This window comes from Carcharodon carcharias, chromosome 2 (assembly GCF_017639515.1).
Source record: "Carcharodon carcharias isolate sCarCar2 chromosome 2, sCarCar2.pri, whole genome shotgun sequence".
NCBI lineage: Eukaryota > Metazoa > Chordata > Chondrichthyes > Lamniformes > Lamnidae > Carcharodon > Carcharodon carcharias.
Window position 1 is genome coordinate 183,353,944 of NC_054468.1, and position 15,178 is coordinate 183,369,121.

Here is a 15,178-nt window from a genome sequence, read left to right on the forward strand (position 1 = left end):
CAATACACTACTCCCAATCCCATGCGGTTTAATTTTTACACTCTAATCTCTTGTGTGGGACTTTGTTGAGAGCCTTCTGAAAGTCCAAATAAACCACATCCACTGGATCCCCCTCATCAACTCTACTCGTTACATCCTCAAAAAATTCCAGTAGATTTGTCAAGCATGATTTCCCTTTCATAAATCCATGCTGACTCTGCCGATTCTGCAACTGTTTTCCACGTGCTCAGCTATTAAATCTTTTACAATGAACTCTAGGATTTTCCCCACTATCGACGTCAGGCTGACTGGTCTATAATTCCCTGTTTTCTCTCTGCCACCCTTTTTAAATAGTGGGGTTACATTAGCTACCCTCCAATCTGTAGGAACTGTTCCAGAGTCTATAGAATCTCAGAAGATGACCACCAATGCATCCACTATTTCTTATAAGGTAAAGACACAGGAAAGGGCTTGACAGACCAGTCCTCTCGGAGAAATGGATGATGTCCCGGACCAGATGGATATTATCAAAAATAGTGCGGCCCGGGACCTGTCAGTACTGGTCAGGGTGGATCATGTGGTCCAGCATGATGCTAAGGCGAGAAGACAATGCCCTAGCAAAGATCTAGTAATCTGTGCTGATGGGGGAGACCAGGCACTATTTCTTAATGTGGTGGAGATCCCCCTTCTTTGGCAGCGTAGTAAGCTTTTACAATGGCCCTGCATGCTTACCTTCAGCGACCGATGTACAAGGACACCCGCGTCTCGTTGCACATTCCCCTCTCTCAATTTATAGCCATTCAGATAATAATCTGCCTTCCTGTTTTTGCTATCAAAGTGGATAACTTCACATTTATCCACATTATACTGCATCTGCCATGCATTTGCCCACTCATTCAGCTTGTCCAAATCACACTGAAGCATCTCTGCATCCTCCTCACAGCTCACCCTCCCACCCAGCTCTGTGTCATCTGCAAATTTGGAGATATTACATTCAGTTCCCTCATTTAAATCATTAATATATATTGTGAATAGCTGGGGTCCCAGCACTGATCCTTGCGGTCCCCACTAGTCATTGCCTGTGATTTGGAAAAAGACCCGTTCATTCCTACTCTTTGTTTCCTGTCTGCCAATCAGTCTTCTATCCATCTCAATACACTACTCCCAATCCCATGCCGTTTAGTTTTTACACACTAATCTCTTGTGTGGGACTTTGTTGAGAGCATTCCAGGGTTTTGGGGGGCCACCTCTGCATGGCAGGCCTTCTTCCCATATGGGGTCTCTCCTCTCGCCTTGCCAGCAGCCAAGATGGCGGTGCCACAACCCCCCCCCATCCCCCTTGCGGGGAGGAAGAAGTGGTGGCGGTGAGAGGAACGGTGGTTCCAGCCACTGCTGCCTAAGTGACATTGGAAGCCTTGGAGGCAGGGCAGTTCTTTCGGACGTGCCCCACCTCCTTGCAGGCATGGCACCGCATGCCATCTGCTGACCAGAAGACGCAGCCCCCTCAAAGGTGACATCAAACCGCCACACCATGCGACTCCTTCCGGGCCAGGTGAACAAAGACCTGGCACCGGAAGGAGTACACATGACGAAGACCGAGCTCCCTGAGGCCGAGCGGGATCAGGCTTGGCCTCCTCCAGTTGCTGAAGGTGGGAGGTGGAGGAGCTCACCGGGAACGAAGAGCTGGACATTGGATAAAACAAGGCTCTCCGCGGTGGCCTCAAGAAGATCCAGGTGCTAGGGCCAGGTGCACTATCCGCTCGGACCTCAGGGAGAACACTGCGAGGCTGCAACCATGGCCTAGGGGCAGATAACCCCAGCCAAAGCCTTCACGCATGTTTCTATAGTCATCTCAGGGTGAATGTAGCTCCTTACCCCCATGGCTCTGGTCAGGAGGCAGAATGGTGACAGGTCCGCGGGAGCAGCAGAGGCCACGGAAGCAGTCACTCCCGCATAGGTCTTCTTGGCGGCCTCACCACTGGTGATTGTGCTGCCTCCACAGCTGCCCAGGAAGGCCCAGCCACCGGTGACCCTACAGCAACCATTGTGGGGTGAGCCACACCCACTCAGAGCTCTGTCGGTGGTAGCAACAGCGTTTATAAAGGGGGGGAGGAAGAAAAGAAAGATTACCCTCTCTCTCTGATGGTGTGTAGAGACAGAAGGGGAGGAGAGAGAGAGGAAAAAAGGACAGGGAGGCACAGATGAGGAAGGGGTAATGGGTGCAGGGCAGGTGGGTGTCACTGGGTGGAGTGGAGTGGGGGTGGCGGGGGCCTAGCTTGTCTTCTCGTAGGGGGAGGGCAATGTCTTCATCAGGCAGCTGGTGCTGCCTGGCACACGGAAGTCAGGTCTGTCCCTGTTCACCAAGCTGCACCTGCTACCTGGACTTGGACATGAGCGGGGCAGGAAGTGTGAGAGGGGGAGGGGCAAGATGTTAAATGGACACACGCACACATCCCTTCTCCCTGAGTCCCTTCAATAGTCTTCTTCCTCTCTCTACAAAGCAACACTGTCTTCACAGCCCCCACCAAACAAAAGTCCAGGCGCCCTCCACAGATGTAATGAAAAAAGTCCTTGCCTCCTGGCCTCCCTGTCTTGCAGCACCTCCTCTCCCTCTCCTCCAATTCTTCAAACCTCGGGCCTTGCAGGCTTCAGGCTCCTGCAGCCCCAGCAACAGTACCAGCAGCAGGCCAGCAGTGTCCCTGAGGCAGCAGCAAAACCAGAGCAGCTTGTAAAAGTCCAGAGGAGTATGTTGGAAAAAGCAATAGTAGCAGCAGAGTGTACCTCTCCCAATAGCAGTAGCCACAGCCAGCAAACAGCAACAGATTCCACTCAGGCAAGATCGAAGTGCACCCAAGCCCAATTAAGAAGCTGTAAGCTCCACAGCCTGGTCTCGGGTGTTAATCACTTGGACAGAATGTTCACTATTGTCAATTAACTCCCAAGAATGTCTCCCTGCCTATGGCTCCTTGTTCTGATGAGCAGCGTTCGTGGCAGTCAGATATGAAACCTTGGCTCCTGCACAAGATAAAAGCAGGTGTCTCAGTCCAGGGCCTATACCCTGTGCTTTGTGCAGCCTTCACCAAAATGGTGGTCTGGCCTCACACTCACTGGACACATTACTGATACCTGCAGCTTGATGGTGCTTGTCATTGCAACCAGAATGTTGTGGGCAGACGTCACAGAGTTCCATCAATCTCTCTGTGTGCTCTCAGTACCTTTAAGGTGGGGCTGGCACCATCTCGTCAGTATCTGTGACCAGTGGCACTGTGCTCCTGAAGGGGACAGGTGAAGGCTGTCAAAGGATCAGGTGCATTTAAAGTTTGATGGCTGCACCTCCATGACATGACCCTGATCACAAAGCGCAAGCGAGCTGCCCTCGGCCAGACAGAAGTCAGACATTCACAGATGCTATGTGAAGATCAATGGAGTGTCCTCACTGCATATCGTCATCATCCCCCTGGAATCGAGTAACTATTAGGACCTCCGCTGCTCCATGACAGAAGCCTTATCACAGAGAGTATGTGCACTGCCATCAGCCAGATTGGAGCCAAATGTTCACAGATGTAGTGTGAGGATTTATTGTGTCTCCTCACTGCATGTTGTCATCATCCTCCAAAATCTAGCAGCTATGAGGGCCTCCCATGTGCACCTGTCTCATCTGGCCAGTGTGATGGCCTCACCATCGGCATCCTCGCCTTCGAGGACCTCCTCACTCTCATCCCCGTCAACGTCCTCCTCATCGGAAGAGAACTCCAGCTCCTCTATCTCATCCTCAGTCAGCTCCTCTCCCTGTTGCAGCGCCAGGTTGTAAAGGGCACAGTAGATAACGACTATGTTTGACACCCTCTGCGGACTATATTACAGGACTCCGACAGGCTGATCCAGGCTCTGGAACCTCATTTTCAGCATCTTGATAGTCTCTACCAAGTTGCGAATTGCAGCATGAGCCTCATTATACCTTCATTCTGCTGCAGTCTGAGGCCGCACGGGTGTCAGCCACATCCTCTGTGGGTGGCCCTTGTCCCCGGGGAGCTATCCCTGAAGCCTCTGTGGACCCTGAAAGATGTCAGGGACCTGTAACCAACTGAGGACGTGGGCACCATGGACACTCCCTGGAAACTGAGCGCAGACCTGCAGGATGAGCTTGTGGTGGTCGCACACCAGCTGCACATTCAGCGAATGGAATCCCTTGAGGTTGACAGAGATCTAAGCGCCACGTGAGTACAGTTGATGGTACCCTGCACCTGTGGGAAACCTGAGATCTGGGCAAATCCAATCAGTCTTTCATTCTGGCTTTCCTGGTCCCAGGTGAAATGGACAAAGTTGTGTACCCTTGCGAAGGTGGTATCCATGACTTCATAGATGCATTTATGGGTGGAGGCTTGTGATATCCCACTGAGATCACCTGTGGAGCTCTGAAAGGAGCCACTGGCATAAAAGTTGAGTGCCGTGGTCACTTTCACAGTCACTGGCAGTGGATGCCCTCCATGTCCCCATGGCACCAAAACCTGCAGCAGCTGGCAAATGTGACCAGCTAGTTCCCTAGACATGCACAGTCTTTGGCAACACTTGTTCTAGTTCATCTGCAGGAATGAAAGCCAGCATCTATAGACCCTGGATCTAGCTGGGTGCCAACCAACGCCGGCTCCCTGTGGCTCTTCAGCAGTGTGTATGGGAGCCCCAGCCGTCCCTTCTTCCTGAGGGTGCTCCGCCCTTTCCGCAGCCAGCTGCCTTGCTGCTCTCTTCTCCATTGTCTCCACTCTCTGTATGCCACGAGGCATGCAGCTAGTTCACCAGACTCCATGTTCCTAATGTACTCCTCCTGCAGGATGAAAGAGAGAGATCGTGGGTTAGCTTGGGTATTCGAAGAACCTGTCTTGGTTAAGTCTGAACGCCCCTTAACACATCTCAGAGTGCTGGCAACACTTGGATGGCCAGTGTTTAGTGCACCTCCACCAGTGACTGCTCCATGGCCAGCTTTCGCAAGAAGATTGTACAACTTGCCCAGTCATCCAATTGTTCTGCAGTTCACCGAAATGATCATTAGTTTGCAGTCTGTGTCCGAGGGGTGAAAAGATCTGGAGCATTTGGTGGCACATTCAGACCTCTGTGTTGCTTGAGCGGGCAGATGAACTAGAGGCCCGACTCCAAGCGTATCAATGTGGCTGTGCCTGAACTGCCTCGGCTGCAGAGGAATGGTGACTTTATAAGAGGTTTCCCTAATGTGTGGCCGCTTCCCTCCCCACCCACCCCGCACGTGCTTGTGCATTACCATCAACCAGAGGGCAGCCCTTGCCCCTCCCCAACTCACCTCAACCAGAGTTCAACCCTTGCCCCTCCCCTCAACCACAGGGCAGCCCTTGCCCCAGCACCACACTATCAGCCAGCCGGGAAAAAGCGACTTGCCTGTGCCCTCGCCTGAATGCGCAGCGCCTCAACCTTGAGGTCCAACAGGCAACCCTCGCTAGTGCTGCAAAATGTTACTATGCACTCACCTCCGAGTTGCCCTTGAAGTGCAACTCGCCAGGTGCACGCCTTATAAATGCTGTTGTGAAACACCGGCGTGATTCGTGCTTAGTCGATCCTGCGTGTGCGGGTGATTCCGGCGAGCTGGGCTTACAATGATATGCAGGTGCATTAGAATGAAGTTCCTGACATCCAGCGGTGGGAAACGTGGCCCACCATTGATGGGTAGAGCGACGATTGCAAACTTGTTTCACGACAGCATGAAACCGATTTTCAGCCTTCCCACCATTTTGTCCGCTCACGCCTGCCAACATGCCCTCTGCCAATGGGAGCGGACAATTCTGTTTTTTAACTATCTTGTAGTTTTAAAGTTTTAAGTTAAAGTCTGCGTTAATCTAAATTAGTTTAGAAATACTTATCAGAGAATTCCCACTTGCGCCAAATTCCCTTTCTGACTAACGTTCTAGCTTGTGAGGATTTATGATTTTCTTATCCTTTTCCATCAGATTCTAGGTGGCTCTTAATATTGATAAACTAGCAGAGATCCTCAAAACATTTGCAGTCAAATTAGTATTTTTATTGCAACAGCTATTCATTAAATAAAAGATTTCTGGTTGTTATTTTATCAAAGACTTTAACAGAATCAAAGCTTCTCACTCCGGAAAAAAGATACAAAAAACTGTCCATGTGTAAAAACAGGCCTCGGAACATAAATACAAATTTTGTCAAGAGTCTGGCCCTGTGTCTTGTTTATAGTCATTAAGTATCAAAGTCTAATTGAGAACAATTTTCTCCTGACTTGAAAAGTCTGGTTTACACCTGATGGACAAGGTAACTTGCAAAACAAGGAGGGGAAAATAGACAAAAGCAAAATACTGCAGATGCTGGAAATCTGAAATAAAAACAGAAAATGCTGGAACAACTCACCAGATCTGACAGCATCTGTGGAGAGATTTACAGAGATAACGTTTCTAGTCCGTATGACTCTTCTTCAGAGCTAAAGAGAAGTAGAAATGTGATGGAATTCATACTGTTTAAGGTGGATGGAGCAGGTAAAGCAGGATAGGAGGTCAGTGATAGTGGGGCTAAGGAGAGATTGACAAAGATGTCATGGACACAAGGCAAAGGGTAAGTTAATGGTAGTGGTGAAGAGTAAAGGAGGTGTTGATGGTGGCATAAAGGTAAGAAAGCAGAGCAAGGGTCAGCACTCTGTGAAAGAACATAGAATAAATGACATCTGGCCCTTTTGTGGGGGTGGGGGGTGTGGTGGGGGGAAAGTAGACCATGGGTTGGATTTTGTGGCCCCCCCTGCAGGCATGTTTTCAGTAGGGGGAGCACATAAAATAGGATGGGCAGTTAGCCCACCACCTTCCTGCCCACCACCAAGCCATTCCCCTATAATATGGCACATGGGTGGTGCTGAAATAGACAGCCTGCTCGCCATTTTTAAAAAGATAATAAATGATCAACAGAACTTGTTAACAAGCTAACTGAACCATATATTACGCTGCCCACGCCATAACATGGTTGGCATGGACAGGTAGGTGGGAATGGATAGACCATTTTTTTAATCCAGCTAGTTAAAAGGCAAGAAGGGTGGTACGTCCTTTGTGGGTGCCCTGTGCATATCTGAGGCACCCATGATGTTGCCTCCTCTCTTTGTTCCTTCCTGCCTGGTCTCCAAAACCTGTCCCCCATCAGCCTCACCCTTCCCACTCTAAAAGCCCAGGACTTACCCCATTTTAGGCACCACCGCTCTTCCTTATGGGCCTGCTTGCAGCCCCAGCAGCACCCGCTACTGAGTCCTTGTGCTGCTGGGACTGCTAGGCCAATCAGGTTAGCTGGCTACTCTCGAGAGCAGGCCTTCCTGCCACTGAGGAGTTGGAAGCTCGACCCTCACCTGCTTAAGGCTGCCAGCAGTGTTATTACTGCAGGGCCGGCTTGCGAGCAATATACTGCCCCATAAAACTCAGCCCCATAAGAACCAGTTAATCAGATGGTGGCCCTGCCAGATCTGTGCATTTCATGGCTCGGGGTTACTCTGAACAGGGTACTTGTATCACTTCATTTAGCACAATAAAAAGGCAGTGAACTAGCTTGACTACAACAATATGCATTATGATGTGTGTCATCTGCTACAGTACAGCTTCCCAGTGCTCTCCTGATTAATATCCTTTTTCCACTTCCTCTAGGTATTTCTCAAGAGCTGAAGCACCCCCACCCCCATTTATTTTGCAGTGTATTTATGAAGCTGTCTCATCCGTGATTAATCAATTTCATATTACTTAATTGGCATTGTTTAATTGCAAACAATGCTCCTTCCACTGTCTTCTCACATTGAAGAAAAGTAAAGATACCTTGCAGTCCACAGCAGTCAGCCACAAGGGAACAAAGAAAATCCACAGGCACTGCATAAATCTAAAACAAAAACAGAATTACCTGGAAAAACTCAGCAGGTCTGGCAGCATCGGCGGAGAAGAGTTGACGTTTCGAGTCCTCATGACCCTTCAACAGAACTGATAAATCTACTTGTCTATTCTTTACATGTCTCAAATTCTTTAAAGGATACAGAGAGTAATGGGATACATGTCACGACCTAAGCAGCATTGTTGATATTAACACCAGGAAGAACTGATACCATGAACTGCAATCCAATGAAGCTCTGGTTAAACTAAAGCAGTCAAAGCTGGGCCAATAATGAGGTACAGCCAATGCAAATTGATGAAAATAGTGTTCAGAAAGTTGACATAAAAATTAATTTGCAAAAAGGAAAAAAATCAAAAAGCATTTTCTAGGGTATGAACAAAAAGAAGCTAACAACACAAGCAACCCCACGTTGTGGATCTTCCAAGCAGTTGCAATGATGAACAGGTTGCTGCTGTGCCTGAAAATTCCAACTCAACACTGCTGTGCATTTCTTCTGGGCTATTCTGATCCTGACTTTCACAGAAATGCACTGCAAAGTGCCCTTGGGGCAAAGTAGATTTGGGGGAACGCAGGACATGCCCCCCTTTTAAACCACCTGGGTGGTGTATGGTAAATTTAAAGGTCCAGACTTTGAACGTGAGCAAACAGATGAGTGTATGGGTAGGTGCATGGGGTGGATAGTCGGGTCGAGTCAGGATTGTTGACAGGGGGAAGTGTGGTATTTGGGTGGTCAGGGTGTATTTAAGTTGGAGGGGTAGCCAGGTGGTAGCTTGGTAGGGCTGGGGGTTAGTTGGGTTGGTAGGGGTAGTCAAGCTGGGGACGGGAAGGGGGGTAGTCAAGGTGGGAGTCCTGGTCAGGGGGATAGTTGGGCCAGAGGGTAATCGGGTTAGGTTGGGTGATTGGAGGTGGGCCGGGGGTGGGGTGTCAGTTTTGGAGCTACCTAACATTTCCTGGGTAGCTATTCAGGTAAGTTCCACGGAATTATCTGAAGTCTACGACTCAGAGTTGAAGAAAACATTCAAGGAGGGTCCTGGGCAAGAAGGGAATTCCCCATCAAAAATTTAAATTTCCCAGCAATTCCTAAGTAGATATGCACATCAAGACTTTCACAGGGTCCCAACATGCATTTTCAGTTGTATATCCATCTCCAATTACCCAGAGACCTGAAGATTTGGCCCAAAATACCCTTTTCATCAGGGATTCAAGCTTAGGTCTGTGTAAGCTGCATGGGCTTTTATGAGGGAGCCTCAAAGACACCCCATTAATTTGCACAAGTTTTTATCACAGCTTCCTGAAGAATGCTTTATGTAACAATGGCAGTTAAAATATGCTGAGATATTCAAGTGCAGAAATTGTGTTGAAAGGTAGCATTTGCATGTACAAAATTTGAAGTCAAAGAGGTAGGTAAAAAATGGATTTTTATCAATTGTGGTCATACACAAATAATTTAAATTTATATCTATATTGCTGTATCAAAGAATAGAAAACTAGCAACCAGGTTTTCATTATATCCAAAAAACAACTTTCAACTTCAATGGAGCAAAAAAACTGGTGGTATCCAATTGCTCGTCTGATATAACTCTGTGCAATTTTCTTTTCCCTGGAAAGGAAATGACAGGCAGGATATATAGTGGGCAGCCAGATTGATACAGCCAGTTTACTGCCCCCAAAGTTGAGTTGCCTCCATAAATTATACATGTACTACGTGAACACAAACTGTACATTTTTAGAAATTAAAGTTTATACATAGAATGGAAAAATAAATTGATTACAAATTTTACAATGAAGCTGTTTACCCCAAACTAAAGTTTTCTTAGAAGTATTTTACAACTAATCTGATCTCTTACAAAAAAGTAGTTGCATTAGTACAGTGGAGAGTATAATAGAAATAAATGTACGACAGCAAGGTCAAGAAATGGTGCATTTCAAGGGGCCATAACAGCCTAGTATTTGCTGTAGGGTGTGAAGTGTGAAGAACAATTGTTGCACTTGGGAAGGTAGTATGTGATTCGCATGTGCAGAGAGCCTCGGTAGGGCAGCAACATGCCACAGGATAAGATGAATCATGGCACGAGATGAAAACAAGCGGATGATTTTTAGATGCTTCTTTCATGTGAATGTGAAAGCAAAAGTTGAGACTAAACCAAGATTCAATGTATGAGGTGTGCACAGTAAGAGACCAAAGTCATGATAGATCACCATTCTACAAATCGCAGCCTTTCACAGAATCAATTTTTTTTTTTAAAGAAGTGTCCAGCGCAGACGAATTAGCGCATGCCCAAAAGTTGTCGGCTTTTTAGTTGGTAATTTTTTTCCATTTCACATAATGCTCTGGCACGGAGGTTAGCAGCTTGCAATCTTTTCTTCAGATCCAAATTCTTTGGTTTATTAAGTCGTTTTGTTGCATCACTTTCCCTGAAGTGCATGTTTTCTTTACTTTCTCCTGCAAAATGAACTTTTTTCTTCCCTGGAGAGGATCCTGTGCCTATATAATCACCTAGTGGAGAAATCAGAAATACAAAATCAGTTTGTCATATTTTACAAGTTATGATGATTCCATGTTTTGAATCAAGTTTTGTTTTAAGGGACCTGTCATTTTGGGGGGTTTCTAAAGAAGGGGATTGATAGAGGATGGAAAAATACTACCTCTACACCCCCACAATTCCCACCCACCACCAACACCACCCCCCCCAACTCACTCCAGGTGGCTCCCCTGCGCAGGCCTTCAACTAAAATTGCAGATTGGTTTCCAATGATATCATCGGACCAGATCTGGATATTTAAAGCAGCACCCTATTTGCATCCTGTGGGTGCCTTGTTCATCTGCCCACTTTCAGTCAGGCAGAAAATAGTTAAATTGGGGTAAAAATCTTTTTCGACAAGCAGTGAAGTAATAAATTCAATTTACTCTACAAAGTAATTTTCAAGATAGAAGTGAAGATTGTGAGAGGTTGATCACGTGCCTAAGCTTGCAGACATCTTCATTACAGATACATAGTAAATAATTTGCTTGCAATATAAAAAGCATGATTATTCCACTTGTGAGCAAATCACTTGAACTCTTTTTTTTCTTTTGTGTAGTTAGTTTTGTATTTCAGTTCCTTAAACAATCTATAGTCCCACAGCAAGGTTAACTATTTTATTTTTAGTCACGTTAACAAGCAGATCCATGCCCATAAATCATCATACTCCAGCTGGGGAGGATACTGAACTTTTAGTTTGCAGCAGCACAATCAAAAGTATTAACAAAAATATGGAATATGATGGGTTCAAACAACAGATTTGATTTGTTTGTCTGCATTTATTGATGCCACACCACTAGGAGGAGCACTTCCCACACATGTGCAAATACAGCCAGAGCCTCGGTAGGGCAGCAACATGCCACAGGATAAGATGAATCATGGCACGAGATGAAAACAAGCGGATGATTTTTAGATGCTTCTTTCATGTGAATGTGAAAGCAAAAGTTGAGACTAAACCAAGATTCAATGTATGAGGTGTGCACAGTAAGAGACCAAAGTCATGATAGATCACCACATCCTGCCTGGTTGGAAAAGGGAATTGGTTCCCTAATTCTTTGGAGATAAAATAAAAAGTAAATGTGGCACCATTGGGAGAATAAGAGTGCAGTAGAGTAACATTTAAAAGAAAATAATGAAGAATAAAGTGATATAAAAATCAATAACAAACAAATCTTGGAACAAATCCAGATTGATCATTGGAGCTGTACTACCAAAGAGGGATCTCAACTCCACCCGAGACTCTCAATGTATAATATTTTAATGAATTGGTAAAAATCAACAAGAACATATTTTGAATAAAATTCTTTTTAGAAAAATATCAATCACCCAATGTGGGGTTCGAAAAAATAACATTGGGATGAAGGGTCCCGTTGTCGCTCAACTGAACTAGCCAGGCTGCATTGGACTTCCTCCACACCGCCTTTCCAACTTGTTCACTGCAAACTGTGTATGCGCCAGCAGTCATAATGCAAGGCTGAGTGCACATGCACAATTGTTCCTAGGATAAGGCCAAAGGGTGTCAAGATTTGGTGTATTTGTTTTGGCAAGCCTACTAGTCACAATAATGGCTAAGTTTGATAACATTGCAATGCAGAGGGTGCACTCCCACATTATGTAGTTGCAGTGCCTGTGATGTCACTCCCAGCAACATCCCAAAGATGCGCAGATGAAACTCAGCCAAAACAACTCAAAAAAAATACATCTTGAATTGAAACTGTAAACAATGCTATATCCTTTTCTCTAAAAGAACATGCCTTTTAAAATAAAAATGGTAATATTTAAGCAGATTAATCAGATAGTTATTGCATGAGATTGTGACAGCTCCTGAGATAAGCATTTCAAGATTTGACAATAATGTTCCAGAAAGCAGAACCTTTCTGATCTGATGGGAGACTGGCAGGTATTTTGACAATTTAAATGTAAGTATGCTGCTCTGTATCTAACCCTTGCTGTGCCTTTCTTTCAAGTATGTGATGGGACAATGTACAGGGCAGTTTCCTCTGTATCTAATCCACTTGTCTAAGTGCAGGAAAGGACAGCAAAGAAGAGACAGCAGAGGAACGAGAGGGACAGTGAGGGCTCAGGCCAGCAGCAGACTGGACTGTGCTAACACAATCCAGTACTGGTACCAGCGGATATAGTACAAGTCAAGCACAACAATATCAGCGGTGGGAGAAACTGCGCATGTATCAGCAGATATAGTACAAGTCAAGTGCTATGTGCAACTATTCCTGTTGCATAGCCAGTCGGTGTCAGGAATTAGTGTACAATAATTTGATGCAGCGGGTCAAAGGAAAGAAAAAAAATAAGGGTTTATATTATATCAAAAATAAATATACAAAACCTACAAGAAAAATTTTGGAAATTCAGATACTTTATTAACAATTAAAAGAATACCAGATTTGTGCACCATTCATATTTATCAGCAAGGTCTAGCCAGACAGGAGTGCCAGGTGGTTTTGCTAATAACACATACCTAATCTAAGGACTGCTGTCTTCAGTATTTGCTGTTCCTTCATCAAGGTGTAGTTCTTCAATATGCTCTCTGCCCTGTTCACAGAAGATAAAAGTTGTATTTTTTACTTTACCAAAAGCAATTTAATAGGAATTCTTGAAAGAAGACCTCATTCAACTTAAAGAGATATATTATTTGATAAAACAAACGACACCAAGGAGACAATAAAGCAGGTAGGGGGAAAACAGAGAGAAGAAAAAAAAAGAGAAAACTGCATTACTAGTTAGCTGGTGCCAATATGACTGCTGTTGGTATGGAGTCCAGATTCAATCCAAATTACACAGTTAAAAAAACTTACTATTTTCCATAAGATTTCTTTAAAAGAAAATCATTTAAATCATTTTTACTTTGAGAACTCATTTCTTCTAAATAAAGTTGATTAAAGTAGCTTTGATTTCTTTTTAAAAATGTATATAATTTACACACACCTACATACGTACATACATACGTATGTGTGTGTATATATATATATCACACACAAAGATAACTGATGCAGTGAACATTCCACTTTCTTTGTCAGGATACATAGTACATTGCACTATAGGCCTATTTCCCCATAACCTATCGAAGAGAAAGTTGAGAGATTTAATAGAGGTGTCCAAAATCATGAGGGGTCTAAGCAGGGACAAATTGTTCCCATTGACGGACAGGTTGAGAAGCAGAGGACACAGATTTAAGGTTATTGGAGAAAGAACTAAAGGTGACAGGGAAAAAACTTTTTTTTATATAGAGTGACTAGAATCTGGAATGCACTACCCAAGAGGGTGTTGGAAAGATTCAATTGCAGCTTTCAAAAGGGAACTGGAAAAGTGCCTGAAGAGGAAAAATTGCAAGGCTATTGGGAAAGAACAGGCGAGTGGGACTAGCTAAATTGCTCTTGCAGAGAACCAGCATGGACTCGATGGGCCAAATGGCTGCCTTCTGCACTGTAACCACTGTATGCTTTTATGAAATTTAGCCACTTATCAGGCGAGGCAAATGCAGAAATGGTAAAATTCTAGGTTTTTCCATTTTAGATTTGCATTATGTGAGATACATCAGAACCAGGTACAAAGTATTGGACATCAGCAACATGGATGAGCCAGAGGAAGCACTACATGTTCATATTACACCTGGTGAATATTATTTGTACAAAAAAACTATGTCAATGCTTCTGTTTTGCACCTTTAGTGGTCTCAATCTTCTGAGTCAACACTTCATCTGTACTATTCATGAGAATTGAAATTTTATAAAAGGTGCTTGCTTAGAAACAAAAAGCAGATGTCAGTAAGATGTTACTGACTATTGGGTTTACAAGATAGTGTCCTCTGGAAACCATTTATTTCTTTTGCATGCATTTCACAAGACTTTAAAAGTCAGCATGAGCATAGATGACAGCATGTGACACTTTAGGAAAGAGGCCATTCAGCCCATCGTGTCTGTGCCCGCCAAAAAAGAAACTAACCGCTCATTTTAATTCCATGTTCCAGCACCTGGTCCGTAGCTTTGCAGATTACTGCACTTCAGGTGCAGATCCAGGTACCTTTTAAATTAGTTGAGTGTTTCAGCCTCAACCACCAATTTAGGCAGTGAATTCCAGACACCCACCACCCATGCACAAAAAGGTTTTTCCTCATGTTCCTTCTAATCCTTCTACCAATCATGTTAAATCTGTGCCCCCTAGTAACTGACCTCTCAGCTGGAGGTACAGGTTTTTCCTGTCTACCCTATCTAGGCCCCTCAGTTTTGTGCACCTCACTTAGGTCACCCCTCAGCCTCCTCTGTTCTAAGGAAAACAACCCACGTCTATCCAATCTTTCTTCAAAGCTGCAATTTTCAAGCCCTGGCAACATTCTTGTAAATCTCTGTACTCTCTCCAGAGTAGTTATGTCCTTCCTGTAATGTGGTGACCAGAACTGTACATAATTCCAGCTGTGGCCTCACCAGCATTTTATACAGTTCCAGCATTATATCCCTGCTTTTGTATTCAATACCTCATCCAGTAAAGGACAGCATTCCATATGCTTTCTTTACCACGTTATCCACCTGTCCTACCACTTTCAGGGACCTGTGGACATACACTCCAAGGTCTCTCACTTCCACAACCCCTCTCAATATCGTCTTGTTTATTGAGTCTTCCAATGCTTTGTTTGCCCTCCCCAAATGCATTACCTCTTTTCCGGATTGAATTCCATTTGCCACTTTCCTGCCCACTCAACCAAACCATTAATATCATTCTGATAACAACAGCTATCCTCTTCACTATCAACTACATGGTCAATTTTTGTGT

At 44.9% G+C, this 15,178-nt stretch overlaps 1 protein-coding gene across 3 annotated transcripts in view; it reads right to left on the reverse strand.

Moving 5' to 3' along the window:
• Positions 1 to 9,273: 9,273 nt before the first annotated feature.
• The window catches only part of nek2 (NIMA-related kinase 2), a 50,486-nt gene continuing 44,581 nt past the window's right edge, over positions 9,274 to 15,178 (reverse strand). For all 3 annotated transcript variants that reach the window (XM_041213771.1, XM_041213769.1, XM_041213770.1), the window contains exons 8-9: positions 12,871 to 12,944; positions 9,274 to 10,369 (exon numbers count right to left, since the gene is read on the reverse strand). In XM_041213771.1, coding sequence (XP_041069705.1) covers positions 10,140 to 10,369; positions 12,871 to 12,944 — 304 coding nt within the window. In that variant the 3' untranslated portion in view covers positions 9,274 to 10,139. The remainder of the gene's footprint in view (positions 10,370 to 12,870; positions 12,945 to 15,178) is intronic.